Here is a 15,969-nt window from a genome sequence, read left to right on the forward strand (position 1 = left end):
GACCGCCTGCTTTAGCAATATGGCACAGACCATGTATGTATAGTGGCAAAACAATTGGTGTAGCATTAACTACAGAAACGTCCATTAACTGCCGAAACGTCATCATGGTTGCCAAACCAGAATGGCTATACACCGGAAGGACAAAAGAAAAGAAGACCTAGAAGTATACTCAGCATAGGTTGGCGACATAAATTAAACGGAAAATACATAGTCATAAAATCAATGTAAAATGAGTCCGAACAGCAAACAAGGTAGACCGATGAAATCACAACGCCGGTTAACTGTGGATGGGCGGATGATTAGTGTGGGGGACATCACAAAAAAATCTATCCGTACCTTTACCCTTGTAACTTCTCTGTTTTGCGTGAGCTGTAGCGTGGCTGACATCGCTCAACAGGGCTACTCAGAGGAGCTGAAGAAGAGACAGAATCTCGCTGCCTCCCCTGCCTTGGCGCCTGTATTTACGACGCTGCCTGTCTGTTCTTGTGATAATCTCAATGAGAATCTCAAAAAACAACGCATCACTGAATTCTTATTTACAAGAGGTTTTGATTGACATTCAAAATGTATCACGTCCCATTAGCTAACAACACAGTTGTTGCCGGCCGCGGTGGTCTAGCGGTTCTAGGCGCGCAGTCCGGAACCGCGCGACTGCTACGGTCGCAGGCTCGAATCCTGCCTCGGGCATGGATGTGTGTGATGTCCTTAGGTTAGTTAGGTTTAAGTAGTTCTAAGTTCTCGGGGACTGATGACCACAGTAGTTAAGTCCCATAGTGCTCAGAGCCATTTTTTGAACACAGTTGTTGCTTGTGCATCGTGTCACTTACAACAGATACAGGTGCTACCACTGCGGCAAAATATTTTCCCCTTTGCGTGCCATCATTTGCGGTAAACTGTATGACGGCATCTAGAATTATATACGAAATATTCAGTGTGTCCAAGTTACCTTGTGTCTCTGCGTATACGACTACAAATAATGTAAAGACTCAGTTGCAGATTGGCTATCTAACGGCCTCCACAAAAATTTGATTTTCAGCATTTCAGATAATTATTGGCCGAGATTAAAAACTTGGAACTTTACCATAATCTACTCATTAAGATGTATAATCTTACGTTAGAGGTTTACACAGTACTCAAGTATTAAAGGCTAGAAATTATGTGTACGGGGAGTCTCAGAGGAAACATTCAGGGATATCAAAGGAACCACCATTCGAAGCAAAAAACAAAACAAAAAATCAGTAAAACATGCGTAGATTAAGACCTGTGAGCACTTCATCATCCTCGATACGACGAAACAAATCTCACCTGCTGCAAGTTCTTTGCTTTCATATTTCGGAGGTGGGTGTATGAACCAAAACAAAAACAAAAAAGAAATTGTCCATATACGTGGGCTCTAAGGTATTGAATGTGAGAATGGCCGCGGAACACTACGTTTATAAATGAAAGCATGTGACAATGGCCGCGGAAGACTACGTTTATAAATGAAAGCACGTTCACACAATAACAGAAAGCAAATTCAGTTTAGGAATAGTTTTACAGATCATAACCGAAGCACTCCTCAATCTTCACTATGGGGAATATTATTATATAGCGCGTATGTCTTCTTTGACGTTCTTTTGTAGCATTTGCACTTTTTTTTGGTATCTGACAGTGCTTTTTCCTTATTTGTTGCAATTTGTCACCTTAGTCTGGCATAATTAGCATCAAACGCCCAGCGGAGATTTAATTGTGTTTTCGATGTTTCTGTATTTTGTCATGTTACGTAGTAATGCAATACCATTAATCCTCCATGACTGCCTCGCTTTCCGTCAATATCAGGTAGTATGTATAAATAAGTAATAAGCAGTAGTAAACGTGCTTTTCTCATTTTGTCCGGAAGCAGAAGCTCTTGTGTCGTTACTGTATGAGGCGGCTTGTTCCGTTCATTCCCATACGATCCACGTTTCCGAGTTTGTCAGTTTGCTGTTTCGCAGTTTGCGTCAGACACTGTGATGGAATCGGTTTCGAAACCGAAACACACGTATCGGAGTGCCGGAAATATCCTCGTTAGTCGGTGTGCGAACTACACTCACCTCCCCCATCCCCTCCCGTTTCTAGCTGTGGTCCATGAATCAGTGATTGGTCGACACATCAGTGTCCCGCGCTGGGTAGGTACATAACGACACGAAATTTAGTCCACTTATAACTGACAAGAGCCCTTAACGAGCAGGTAATTCGGTGTGGCCACGATCGATGCTGCCACAGGCTACTGCTGTGGTTTCCCGCACTGCTTCGCCTATGTCTCCAGCCATGCGGCAGCCACTCGCTCGTTCCGACAAACAGGTTTCCGCAGAAACATACCCTTGTGTGGCCGTGCGTCTCTAGTGGCAGACAATAGCCGTTCGACTTCTCTCACCGAGTGAAGTGGGGCGGTGGGCAGTCAGCCTTTGTTTGCTGAGGCCGCTACGTTGGTTGGGAGTACTGCGCATGTAGTGCTCAGAATTTGGTTGCATGCGTATTTCCACTGAACGGAAAAATTAGAATTTAAGTCTTGGTCCTTGATCACTTTCGGATGCTAAACAGGAAGCGCTACGTCTTTGTGATACCATTATCAGAGATCAATTAGGAAACTTAAATCTTGTGCGAAAATAACTTCATTAGATATCTTGCGCTCCATGTTTCGGACATTGTTTCCATCGTTCGAGGGAAACTGTCACGTCATTGCAGAACCGATAACTATATTTGTTTTCAAATTGCGATTTAGTGCAACATTATAGTTGTTTCCCGCAACTTACCTTCTTTATTATGTCCCGTTTGCAAATTCCTCTCTGAAATAGCTTTTGTAACTCATTGTAACAATGTTTTCTGCGATCCTCCTTTTTCTTCCGTTAGTTGGAGTCCATTCACCCTTACCACAACGGCCTACATGCCCACATCATCTCAGTCGTTTTGCAGCGACTGTATCCATTACAGTGTCGCCCACGTTCATTCTATTACTATGTTTTCAGCTTTAATTTCATTATGTAGTGTCAAGTACGGCAACACCTCCAAAATCCCAGCCGTATCGACAGTAAGTTCCTCTTATTTCTTTCAGTCATTTTCCATGTTCATGCTCCATGCGCCGCTATCATTTCGACAGCAATTTTAAAATACTTCTCTTGATTTCTGACCTGATATGTGTGCCTCATAGAACTTCATTTAATTGTTTTGTTGCTTTCCTACCTTGGGCAATACTGTTCTGATTTTCGCTTTTACAAATCCGGCTTTGTTTATAAAGTCTCCAAAAATTTATAAAAGTGTACAGACCTTACTACCCGAGAATCTAAGATCAGGTCTTGAATTACTCATCCAACAACAAAATATTCCGTTTTCTCTAAATTAATGGTTAAACCCCATTTCCAATACTGTCTTTGCGACTTTCTAGCCGTGTTATTTGTCATTCTCATCTTCTGCAAAAATGATTCGGTCACCAACAAAATACGAAGTGAAGAGCTTGTCATCATTTATAGACATACGCGCACTACGACAGGAACGGATTTAGAAAGCGTCGCTCGTGCGGAACTCGGCTTGTCCTTTTTCCACTTGATAGCCTTCAGACAGTGGACGGAGCACAACAAGCAGATGCCTTATCCTCTGATTTCCGGAAAGCGTTTGACACAGTGCTGCATCGCAGATTGTTAACGAAGATCGGGGCATACAGATTAGGTTCCCAGATATGTCAGTGGCGCGAAGACTTCTTGTGTAACAGAACCAGTGCGTTGTCCTCTACGGCGAGTGTTCATTAGAGTCGAGGGTATATTCTAGGGCACCTCAGGGGAGTGTGATAGGACCACTCTTGTTCTGTATATACCAAAATACATAAATGAGCTGACGGCCAGGGTGAGCAACAATTTGTATCTGTTTGCTGATGACTCTGTGGTGTAGGGGAAAGTGCCCTCCTTCAGTGAGTGTAGAGGATAGAAGATGACTTGGACAAAATTTTTGGTTCCTGTGATCAATGGCAGCTCGCTGTAAATATAGAAAAATACAAGATAATGCAGATAGGTGGGAGAAATAAATCCATAATGTTCGAATACTGCACTTGTAGTGTGGTGCTTGACGCAGTAACGTCCGTTAAATATCTAGACGTGACGTTGCAAAGCAGAGCGAAATGGAACGAGCACTTAAGGCTGGCACTAGGGAAGGCCAAAGGTTGACTCTGATTTATTGCAGGGTCAGGAGAGTGTAGCTCATCTATAAAGGAGACCGTATATTAGACGCTCGTGCGTCCTATTATAGAGTATTGCTCTAGTGTTTGGCATCCGCACCAGGTACGGGTTACAGCATGCGAGTATTACGGAGATGCTTTGTGAACTTGCACAGAGATGCTGCTAGACAGTTCCTTATACAGGAAGTTATCACAACTTGTCCTACACAAGGTGTTCCATGCGCGACGCAAGTGCTGCACCCGGCAGTCCACGGGAAGCTCAGTACACTGATCAGCCAGATAATTATGACCACCTACGTAATACCAGGGACGTCCACCTTTGGCACGGATAACAGCGGCGACGCGCCGTCGCAAGGAAGCAGTGAGGCCTTGGTAGGCCGCCGGAGCGAGTTGCCACCACATCTGCAGACACGACTCGCCTAATGCCCGTAAATTCCGGGGAGGGGAGCTATGAGCTCTGGCGCCACATTCACTCACATCCCTGATGTTTTCGGTCGGGTTCAGATCTGGCGAGTTGGGAGCCCAGCTCATCAATTGGAACTCGCCGCTGCGTTCTTCGGACCACTCGACCACACTCCTGGCCTTGTGACATGGAGCATTATCTTGTTGAAAAATGCCACTACCGTCGGGAAACATGATCATCCTGAAGGGGTGTACCTGGTCTGCAACCAGTGTACGATACTCATCGGGCGTCATGGTGCCTTGCACGACGTCCATTTGACCCATGGATGCCCGTGTGAATTTTTCTTAGAGCGTAATGTAGCCCCGGGCAGCTTGTCTCGGTCCCGCAGTACAGGTGTCAAGGAGCTGTTCCCACGGAAGACAACGGATCCGCGCCCACCCATCAGTATGATGAAGAAGGTGTCGGGATTCATCAGACCACGCCACGTTTTGCCACAGCGCCAACGCCCAGCGCCGACGTCCATGTGCCCATATCGCTCGCAGTTGCCGATGTCGTGGTGTTAACATTGGCACATGCACAGGTCGTCAGCTGCAGAGGCCCACTGTTAGGAGTGTTCGGTACACTGTGCTTTCAGACACACTTGTACTCTGTCCAGCCTTCCCAGTATACGACGTCCGACACCTGTAATGACGGGTAGCGCCCAGCCCCACGACGTTTGGGCGTGGTTTAACTTTGGTTTCGCCACGTGTTGAAGTCAGTCACCATAGCACTTCTCGAACGCCCGACAAGTCGCGCAGTTTTCGAAATGCTCGTGCCGAGCCCCAGAGCCATCACAATCTGCGCTCGCTCAAGCTCAAATGTATCTCGCGCCTTCCACCTCCCAGACACAGACAGCACACTCGCTGTTCCTACATGCACAGTGCGTGTGACTGGCAGTCAATCCTCGACAGGAGCCGCTGCTGTCGGCTGGGCGGGTTTTTATCGATAGTAGGTCGGTGCTCATAATTTTCCGTCTGATCAGTGTAAAGGGCAGGCAGGCTCCGATCGGCGCCTCCGCTCAGGCCCGTTGCTGGGACTCTGCCCAGTGGCGTACCGAACTAGACGAGCTGGGAACAGCCTTAGGAGGGAGTCCGAGAAAAACCTCAGACTGGTGCGGCGCTAACATTCGCCCACAGAGCTAAGTAGACGCCCAAACTGACACCTAACGTAAACTAACCGATCCAGACACTGTTGCTCGACCTCAGTATTTCAGCAGCCTGTTGCAATCTCTTCATGGTGGAGAGGCTGATTCCGAAATGCACTTCTTCATGTTAATGATAGTTCCGTGTTGTTAAAGAGCCTGATGCCACATCGGTGACTTGCGTCTTCCTAACCTACCCCAGTAATTGTACCGGGAAAAGTCGACCTGCAATTTAACGCGGATTGCGAACCGCATGTCGTTCCTAGAAGACCTTAACATCATTGAGAGGTGTAGGCTAGCGTAAAGGACTGATGTATACCGTCATACGGCCGGAATTCGATCCCACGGTCTTTCGGTTTTTCTGGCACGCACGTTACTACCAGAGTAGCAAGCTAGACTTTTTCTTGGTGAAGCATGGCTGTGTTTATCGCGGTAGGTGAACTAGCAGAACTGTAAAACTCCCAATAAGTTACATCGAAGACGTCATAATAATGTTGACACAAGAGCGCATCACAGATTACTTGACTGAACTTTGTGCACCAAACAAATTCTTCTGATCGGCATGTGAACAAACCCAATCAAACTGTACGGTTCTAGAGATCTTTTCAAGTCAAAGGTCTGCCTTGTATACATGCAGACTGAAGATACGAATGCCGGCCGCGGTGGTCTAGCGGTTCTAGGCGCTCAGTCCGGAACCGCGCGACTGCTACGGTCGCAGGTTCGAATCCTGCCTCGGCCATGGATGTTTGTGATGTGCTTAAGTTAGTTAGGTTTAAGTAGTTCTAAGTTCTATGGGACTGATGACCTCAGATGTTAAGTCCCATAGTGCTCAGAGCCAAGAGCACACAGAGCCAATGCGTCCATGGCAGTATTACCAGGTGTTTGCATGACAGTAATTAACTTATCACCAGTACTGAGTAAGGCTTCAGTGTTACAGTTCGCGCACAGATGTTGGAGCAGATGCTGGTGACACAGCAACCTCAAGTGTTGAGTGGTGCAACGGTTTTCTTAGACTTTGTTGGGTTTGCCAACTGCTCTTCGTGACAAACATGAATACTGTGTGGCAGGAAGAAAACCCCCTTACCACCGTAGTTGCTGTTGTGAGCTGGCTTGCTTTCACGCAGCAGCTACTAAGCGTCCTCATAGGTTTGGAATAGGGTTAGGCAACATTACTGCGAAATGATTACAACACAGATTAAGAACAATTTACAACAATTTATTAAAAGGTACTTTACTGGTGTCCAAAACTGAGGGAGGAAAGTAACTTTCGTTGATCTGCAGTGGCAAATAATATAGTTCGACAGAACTTGGACAATACATAGAAAAATTGCTACAGCACAGTACAGAAGGTAACTTAGACAAATACGCAGTGACACTTTCCATTCAAAGACATTAATCAGACTGGATCGATAGGATATTCGACGAATAGACTGACCTGGCCGTTCCCCCGACTTATATCCCATCGAGAACGTGCTGGATACGTTGGGAAGACGTACACATCCACCAACGATCATTCAGCAGTTGTTACTATGCATAGTCCAACTTTCATTGAGCTACGTTGCTTGGTTGTGACACATCATGCAAAAGTTCCTTTCGTCCTTTAAGTATTGCACACGAGTGCACTTAACAGTGGTGTGAAGACGGTGCGTGGCAATAGTTCGGTATTCACAGGCACTGATCTGTCTTTAACTCTGGTCTAATCCTGAATCCAGGTTACGGTAACTACAATCACTTGAAGAATGTCCTGTTCGGCTCTTCTTGTCGGTCCTCATGCCGTCTTGAGGTACCACTGATACTGTTTAGACACTGAGCTGTTTCACAGGAGCTGTATTTCTACTTATACCGGGCGGTTATAATTAAACTTAATTTCCCTATTTAACACGTTATAAAACGGAAATTAGTTACGGCACGATTACCAAACTTGGTAGCATTACTGTCCAAAGTACTGGGTGCATGATTTTCATGCGTCACAGCGCCACCGTCCAGTTCCAACTATGGCCACCAGGTGCCATGATCAGTCATCGTCACACCTGACCGGTCGCAGTGCACTTGTTGACGTGTCAACAAGAGCTTGGACAAAAGGAGCAAGGCATTATTGGTGAGGCTTTATCATCAAAACTGCAGCTGCAGTTCAGGAATATTGCAGGCTGAAAGGATTACCGGAGGGCCCTGTTTCTTGGCCTGCTGTGCGGAGCATGATGAAGAAGTTCTAATTAACTGGAGAAGTGGACGTCGCTCCGGGAAGAGGCCGACAACCGGTTGCAGCACAGCTGGTGCATGAAATCGTTGTTGCTACGGCAGACAACGGTGCGCGCAGTTCCCGTCAGGAAGTGCGCGTGCTTCGTCACGACAGTTGAACATCCCGTGATCCACTGTGCCTCGAACCATTCTCAAATGGTATCCGTACAGGATCCACATCCTACAGCAACTTGCACTACAGTAGCCTGCACCACAGGACGTACAATCACGTATTGACTTCGCTCTCCACTTTCTCGCAAGGACTGAAGTTGACGAGGGCTGGCCCTGGACCATCCTATAGACAGATGAAGCTAATTCTTCTCTGGCGGGTGAGGTGAACACACAGAGTTGCCGACTGTGGAGACCTTCACCTTCAGTCACTGTGCATGAAGTTCCTCTGTATAGTGAACGTGTCACCGTATGGTGTGCCTATACGTTCATCATTAGCCCATTCTTCTTTGAAAAGGTTGGCGCTCAAGGACCAAATGCGTGCAGCGTTACTGCGATATGCTTAGTCAGCACGTCGTACCCGCCCTACAGGAGAGAGACGTATTGAACCCAACAGTTTTCATGCAAGATGGGGCCCAACGGCACATCGCTGGTGAAGTTCACTTGCTTCTCCGAAACACATTTGGAAAGGATGGAATTATCAGCCGACCGTTTCCAATGCTTGGCCGGCATGATCACCTGATCCCACTCCCTGTGATTTCTGGTTATGGGGCTGCCTGAAGTATGGGATTTACCAGGGAAACATTCACCCATGTGCTGACTGAATCGCAGTATATCAAGAGAGGTAGCCAGCATACCTACGGACGAGCTTCGTTCTGCTGTGCGGAATGCAATCCTGCGCTTTCAGACTTCTGGACACTGATGGGCGCCATATTGAGCCCCTTTTGTATCAGTAATAGTACCCATATGTACCATATCAACACATTAAAAGTGTTTCAATTGAATTGATTGTGCATTATTTCTCTTTCCCATGTCCTTGAGATTAATGCTACCAAGTCTGGTTCTCGTATGGCAATTAATTTCCGTGTTATCACGTGTTAAATACAGAAAGTTTAATTATAACCACCAGGTATATACATTTTGCAGATGGATGTTCAGTGGGGAACTATTTATGTGACGTACAGTTGCTTTCTGAGCTTCCTACCAGGTATATCGACCTGCCCTTTCATTGTTGCTGCTGGGTGCCTTAGCTCATTGAGGCATGTGACGTAATAAAATAGAAATTATTGCAAACGTGCTAAAATAATTCAATACAGTACCAGTTTTCATACCTTCATCTCTCGATGCGAACTGTAGACGGTGCTAACAAACATACTACAGATGCTTTCCGTCGCCCAAGCAGATTCAAAACGGGACGCGAACAACCGCCAGCACAGCCGCTGTCGCTGTAACAACGCTAGAACGAGCAAATAATTGACCCGCACACCCCCGTTTCGGGATGTTTGCGCGCTGTTCTCTCCAGATTTGACTCAGTTTCAGAGTGTGCTACGTACAGTATTGCCGTATCTCCTTACGCCAAGTGTGACTGTAGCGAGTCTGGCTGTTTTTCGGGGCTCCTCTATCTGCCTGCCCGCCGGTCACACGTTGCCGTGTTGCATGCGCGGCCACGTTAAAGCGGGGATTGCAATTTCCTGTAAAAGCAATTTCGTGGCAGCCGCCGCAGTCGAGGCCGCTCGCCTGTGAACCCTGACGGACTGTGCCGCATGCGCAGAGAAACTCTGATAACTCTTTGTTTGGAGGAGAGGCGGCATTTTAATTACCCAGACCGGCCACTCCATCCCTGTGTTGAACTTTCGCCCGCCCTGTGTACCGCACCCCCTCTTTCCCTTTTCGACACCCTCCTTTTTAATAAAAGGAGCAAAAATTCTCTCATTCTCTCTCTCTCTCTCTCTCTCTCTCTCTCTCTCTCTCTCTCTCTCTCTCACACACACACACACACACACACACACACACGACGGAGGTATAAAATGTTGGGAAAAATAATCAAAAACAGCCGGTGAGACAGAAACATCATGATCAGTCGGCAGCAGTTGACATGTTAGCGCCGTGATACCTTACCTTGCTTTCGGTCAACTGATGGCCGTTTCGATTTCTTGAGGTGTCCACTTGCCAGGTTCTGTTGGAATAACAGAAACCGATTACATGTCATTCCAATACAAGCACTGCTTCGAGTACACGCTGAAACACTTGTCATTATACCCACAGTTGTCTTGAAATCATTCACATTGCGATTGGTTTTCCTTACTCACCACGTCGCCGCGTGTTTCCGAGATAGGACACGAGAGGCGAGACACTATAATATCGTGGTTGGGTAGTAAAGTGGACATAACAGATTGGCAATAGCAAGAACACATTTGACCCTAATATATATATATATATAGAAGTGTTACAAAGTCTTTCCTGGAAATACTGATTTGGAATGAAACCTTAAATGTAAATTAAATATATGCGATAAACAGTGCAGACAATATAAACTTCTGAAATGTGGCGGTGCAAAAGACTCCTGAATATCTGGTAGGTAGAGTGAGAGACTAACGTAGCGGCACTGAATCGAATAGCGGAGGGAGAAAATTTATAGCCCAACCTGATTAATAAAACGACTAGGTTGACAATACATATTGAGGCACCATGGGGTAGTTAATTTGGTAGTGGAGGGAGGCAGCGTGGGAGATAAACACAGAATTGAGGCAACAGCCCAGGCTAATGTGATAGTTGAATAAAACCAATCTTCGGACTATACAGCTATCACAACATTTCCCCTATGCCCTGACCCAAGTAATATAGTACCTTATTATACGACGATTAACTGAAAAGTAGTGCTCTCCACCTTCGTAACTCTTCAACAGTTGGCAGCATTGGTATGTGCAGGTACTGGCTTGTTCCATAGCCTCTCCTCTACAGCTCCAGTTAGCGGGAAGCCTTAGCATTGAACGGTTGTGTTGTTACAGTGTGAAGTGTGGAACCCCGCGCAGACGGTCGTTCGATGCGATTTAAGCAACATTGCAGTCACTGAATTCTTGACAGCAGAAGGTGTCATCCCAGAGGAGATTCATCAGAGAATGAAAGCAGTTTATGGTGATTTGAGTACTGTGCGTCGTTAGGCGAGTAAGTTTAAAGATGTTGAGGCGGGAACATCTGACCTGCGTAACAAACAAAGAGTTGGACGTCCTGTGACAGCAACCACCGAGTGTTGACAGATTGATTCAGGACGATCGTCGTATCACTCGGAGAGAAATTTCAAGCACAATCGGCATTTCAGAAGAACCTGTGGTCACATTATTGCTTTGCTTCTCCATATTGGAAGATTTGTGCACGATGGGTACGCCGGCTGCTGACTCCTGAAATGAAAGCGCACAGACTTGAAATTTGCCAGGGACTCCTCTAGCGTTACGAGAATGAAGGTGACGCCTTTCTCCATTAGGTTGTGACAGGAGACGAAACGTGGGTACAGCATTACGACCCGGATTTGAAACGTCAGTCTATGGAATATCGACACAAAGACTCGCCCCCAGAAAAAGACAATCAAGACGCAGCCCTCAGCTGGAAAAATCATTGCCACAGTGTTCGGGGACGCAGATGGTGTTATCCATGTTGATTTCCTTTATCATGGAACAACAATAAATTCAGGGCGTTACATCACAACGGCGTTACATCACAGCGCTGTGAACTCTGAAACGACGGCTAACAAGGGTCCGAAAGGAAAGAGGAAATGTTTTCCTGCAGCATGGCAATGCCGAACCACACACTTCACGTGCCACCACAGCAGAACTTCATAGACTGAATCTCACCACCATACGCCATCCTCCATACAGTCCAGATTTAGCAACGTCTGACTTCCATCTTTTCCCGATAATGAAAGACGATCTGCGGGGACATCATTATGCATCTGATGAAGACGTTGAGAGGACTATGAGATTGTGGTTGCGGAAACAGAGTGTCGACTTTTTCCCTGACGGCTTCAGGAAACTTGTTCATCGTTGGCAGAAATGTGTCCAATTGGCTGGTGATTATGTGGAAAAGTGAATATTGGTAATTAAAGATCACATTTTCTTATTTCCGCATATTCCCATCCAAACCCTCGTACATCATCACCAATTCCCTGAAGGATGTACTTTTTACTTAGGAATGGTGGTTAGGAAATGCTTTTAATGTCTATGAAACAATAGACCAAAGTGGATTTATTTGGTAAAATCGTTTTTTTATTAACGGACAGTACTGCACACATAAATTACATGTCTAAAAAGTTTTGTAATGAGTAATGTTCCGTTTTCTGACAACCAGGTATGAACTGTAAACAATGGTAAGCTCCCATGAGGAAACGTCACAGACGATTGCGCACTGGTTTTCAACCGAAGTCTGTGTAGATTAGGGACAGCCTGTACTTATCACGGGCATAATCCAGTATCCATCGTCTACTAAGGCATACTGTGTTGTGTGCGCTCGCTGTTCCGTCCGATAAGTACTGTGACGCTACGTGATCGAAGAAATTACTAGCGTTATATACAACAGTAGCTTATAGTCACAGATTTCTATTTGCGTAAGCAGGTTTCGTAACAGATACCAACCACTAATCAAAAAAATGGCTCTGAGCACTATGGGACTTAACAGCTATGGTCATCAGTCCCCTAGAACTTAGAACTACTTAAAACTAACTAACCTAAGGACAGCACACAACACCCAGTCATCATGAGGCAGAGAAAACAACCACTAATCAGTTACTGAAATTTCAAAACATTTTATTGTTTCTACCCACTGCCATTACCGGCTTGGAACTTATCGGCGTCATTGCTTCATTGTATTTCGTGGTGAGTTGTCGAATGTTAACAGCACTATGATGTTCTGCAGTGACGACGTTTTGAATTGATATACGTAGATGCGAAATAGAAATGAAAATGGAGGAAAAACTCAAGTTAAAAATGAAATGATAAATGTATGGTCTATGTACTTACGACAAAAATGACCCAGTTACTGTCGATGGCATGCATATTCCGTGTAGCGCAAAATATGTCGTGGAAGTACTGATTACCGTGGAGTGTGCCTTTGCCACTTCGATCACGAATGTTTAGAGAGTGTTGGTCGTCATTAGAACTGTGACATTTGACAGTCTGATCTGACATTAACAACTCTTGTTTGAACAAGAACTGATAGCATATAGGAGGAAACAAAATGAATATATAGGTCGTTTACATTAGGCGTCAGATATAGGTTGAAAGAGATGACACTATCATCAATAGATTATCGACAGTAGCAAAATTATAACTCAACTAACTGCAGAAACTAAATGAACATGTTATAAATTATGTTTTAAAAATCTGTCATGAATTGGATTCGTGGCTGGTAGGTGTAATAAAAGGTATTTTAACAAACAACCGCGGAACTTTCAGCATGTCATTTATGTTACAATAGCCTCAACTCGTCTCCGCTTTATATGTATCTAATCACAGCTTGGAACCTACCTATATTAGAAATTGTTTGGAAGACTACATTATTTCATCCAAAAAGTACGATTGTCCTCATTCCGAAGATTTGTTTGTATACGTCAGTGTTTTTCTAGGCGCCCTCTGAACTGACTTACCTCAACCAGCTAAAGGGGCACCTTGGCACTTACCCAACGAGTCACCAATATGATATTTGTCGAATACATTGTTTGTTTATAACCCTATTGTTAACATTCGGCCGCAAAGCTATTTTCAAGTCGACTTGGCGGGAACAAGGCGATGAATGCAAGTTATATGACAACTTGGTGTTCGGTTACCGTTTGGGTAGTATTTATAGAACTCTACAGGACTTCCACTTGGAAATAGCTCTGTTGTCGAAATTGGGGAATAGTGAAGTAAATAAAATTACCGTCAGCAAAGACTACAGGTATCGGTTGATAATAAAACCATCCTGAGCAAATATGCAGTCTTGGCTAAACAACGTGATCCTTAAAAGAAAATTAATGATGCAGAAAATCGAGCGATGCGAGCATTTGCTCGCACGGGTACTTCTATACACTTTTGTCGCTGACAGATGGCTTTCGTTGTGTGGTTTCAGGCGGTGGTTCAACCATCGTGACGATGGCGCAGGAGATGAAGCAGGGTCCACAGTTTGAGGAGATCACCAAGTACTTCGAGGGCATCGCGGACGACCGCACCAAAGTGACGTGGGCCCACCGGGTCAACAGCCGGCAGGCGCTGACCAAAGCCCTCAACGGTGAGTACGCCGAGGCAACCGGCCGCACTGGTTCCCAGTTCACAGCTGTGCCACTCTACAGGGCTTAGGCAACTTGCCGTTACTCTGTGTTTAGCACATACGTTTTTTATTACGTACTCCTACAATTTGCATCACAATTTTTTGTGTGATCCAGCGGCAGCATAGAGGCAGAAATTAGATAATGTTATTAATTATGTGTGAAAGTATTTTTGGATGGATTAAGTACACTGAGTGATCAGAAGCATCCGGACTCCTATTAGTGTGTGGCAGTAATATCAGGCGTGCCTACCCTTTATGACCACTTGAACTTGGCTGGGATCACTTTCAGTAAGGAGTGTGAATGTCTGCGGAGGAACGGCAACTCACCCTTCTTCAGGAGCGGAAGACAAAGAAGAACTGTTGTCGGACGCCGTGGTCTGGTGCGATGTCGACGTTGAAACTCATCGCAAAGTGTTCCATTGTATGCAGGTCGGGACGATGGGCAGGCCAGTCCATTTCAGGAATTTTATCGTCCACAAACCAATGCCTCGCAGATAGTGCTGTGACAGGGCGCTCTGCCACGCAGGTACACTCATCGCCTCCGCACTGTTCGTCGACTGTACGAAGTACGCGATTTTGTTAAATGTGTCCGTATGCTTCCGCATTTACCGTCTTCTTAAGCTCTGTACGGGGACCATAGAAAAACGGCGAGGAGCATTCCAGTATCTTTAACACCACCTCGTCCGTACTTCACTGTTTGCACAACACATGACGACGGGCAACCTTCTCTAGGTGTTCGCCAAGCCAAAACAATTACATCGGATTGCCACGGGGTACAGAGTGATTCACCACTCCAAATGACTCTTTCCCAGTCACTCAATGTGCACTGGCGTCGCTCCTTACAGCACCTCATGGCGTCTCTTATCAGTGACTTCAGAAATTCTCCTTACAGCCATTGTGCTAGCTTCATTTCTGGTAGCACTTTGGAACTGAGGCTCGATTTCATCTGACTGTCTACACCTAAACTCCGCAATGCTCGATGCTCCCTGTTCGGCAGTGCATTGCGGTCTGCCTGTTCTGGTTGTTGCAACGTAAAATAATATCGATTAGCAGATAAATTTTTTATTACGTACTCCTACCTACCTGCCTATTCTTCGGGAACAGGCAACACGTTATCAGTGAAACACGTGCTACACGCTATGTTAGCGAAAATCTTCATGTGAAAGCTCATGAACCGCCAGGAATGCCGGCACGGTAGCTCAGCGTGTTCAGTCAGAGGGCTGCTCGCCCTTTGTAATAAAAAACTGAGTTAAGGAATCAACGATCAACTTGAACGGATGTCTTGTGACGTCCGCCCAGACCAAACGCAACGAACAATACCGAACAAAATGAAAAAAAAGAAAAGAAAAAGCGGTCCAAGGCGCTGCAGTCATGGACTGTGCGGCTGGTCCCGGCGGAGGTTCGAGTCCGCCCTCGGGCATGTGTGTGTGTGTGTGTGTGTGTGTGTGTGTGTGTGTGTGTGTGTGTGTCTGTCCTTAGGATAATTTAGGTTAAGTAGTGTGTAAGCTTAGGGACTGATGGCCTTAGCACTTAAGTCCCATAAGATTTCGCACACACATGCTGTGTTACACGCACACAGACTGAGCAATAATGCGGGACAACAGCTTTACTTGCGTATTAGACTATGACAGCACTGGTCAGCCAGCTAGTCCAACTAACCTGCAATGATGCGAGCAGCTGCAGTTCAGACGTAAAAAGAGACGAGCAGAGAAACAATAT

At 45.7% G+C, this 15,969-nt stretch overlaps 1 protein-coding gene across 2 annotated transcripts in view; it reads left to right on the forward strand.

Moving 5' to 3' along the window:
* Positions 1-15,969, forward strand: part of LOC124619246 (protein FAM151B) — a 381,817-nt gene that overhangs the window by 150,183 nt on the left and 215,665 nt on the right. For both annotated transcript variants that reach the window (XM_047145492.1, XM_047145493.1), the window contains exon 2: positions 14,053-14,211. In XM_047145492.1, the coding sequence (XP_047001448.1) occupies positions 14,053-14,211 (159 nt within the window). The remainder of the gene's footprint in view (positions 1-14,052; positions 14,212-15,969) is intronic.

This window comes from Schistocerca americana, chromosome 6 (genome assembly GCF_021461395.2).
Source record: "Schistocerca americana isolate TAMUIC-IGC-003095 chromosome 6, iqSchAmer2.1, whole genome shotgun sequence".
In the NCBI taxonomy this organism is placed as follows: domain Eukaryota; kingdom Metazoa; phylum Arthropoda; class Insecta; order Orthoptera; family Acrididae; genus Schistocerca; species Schistocerca americana.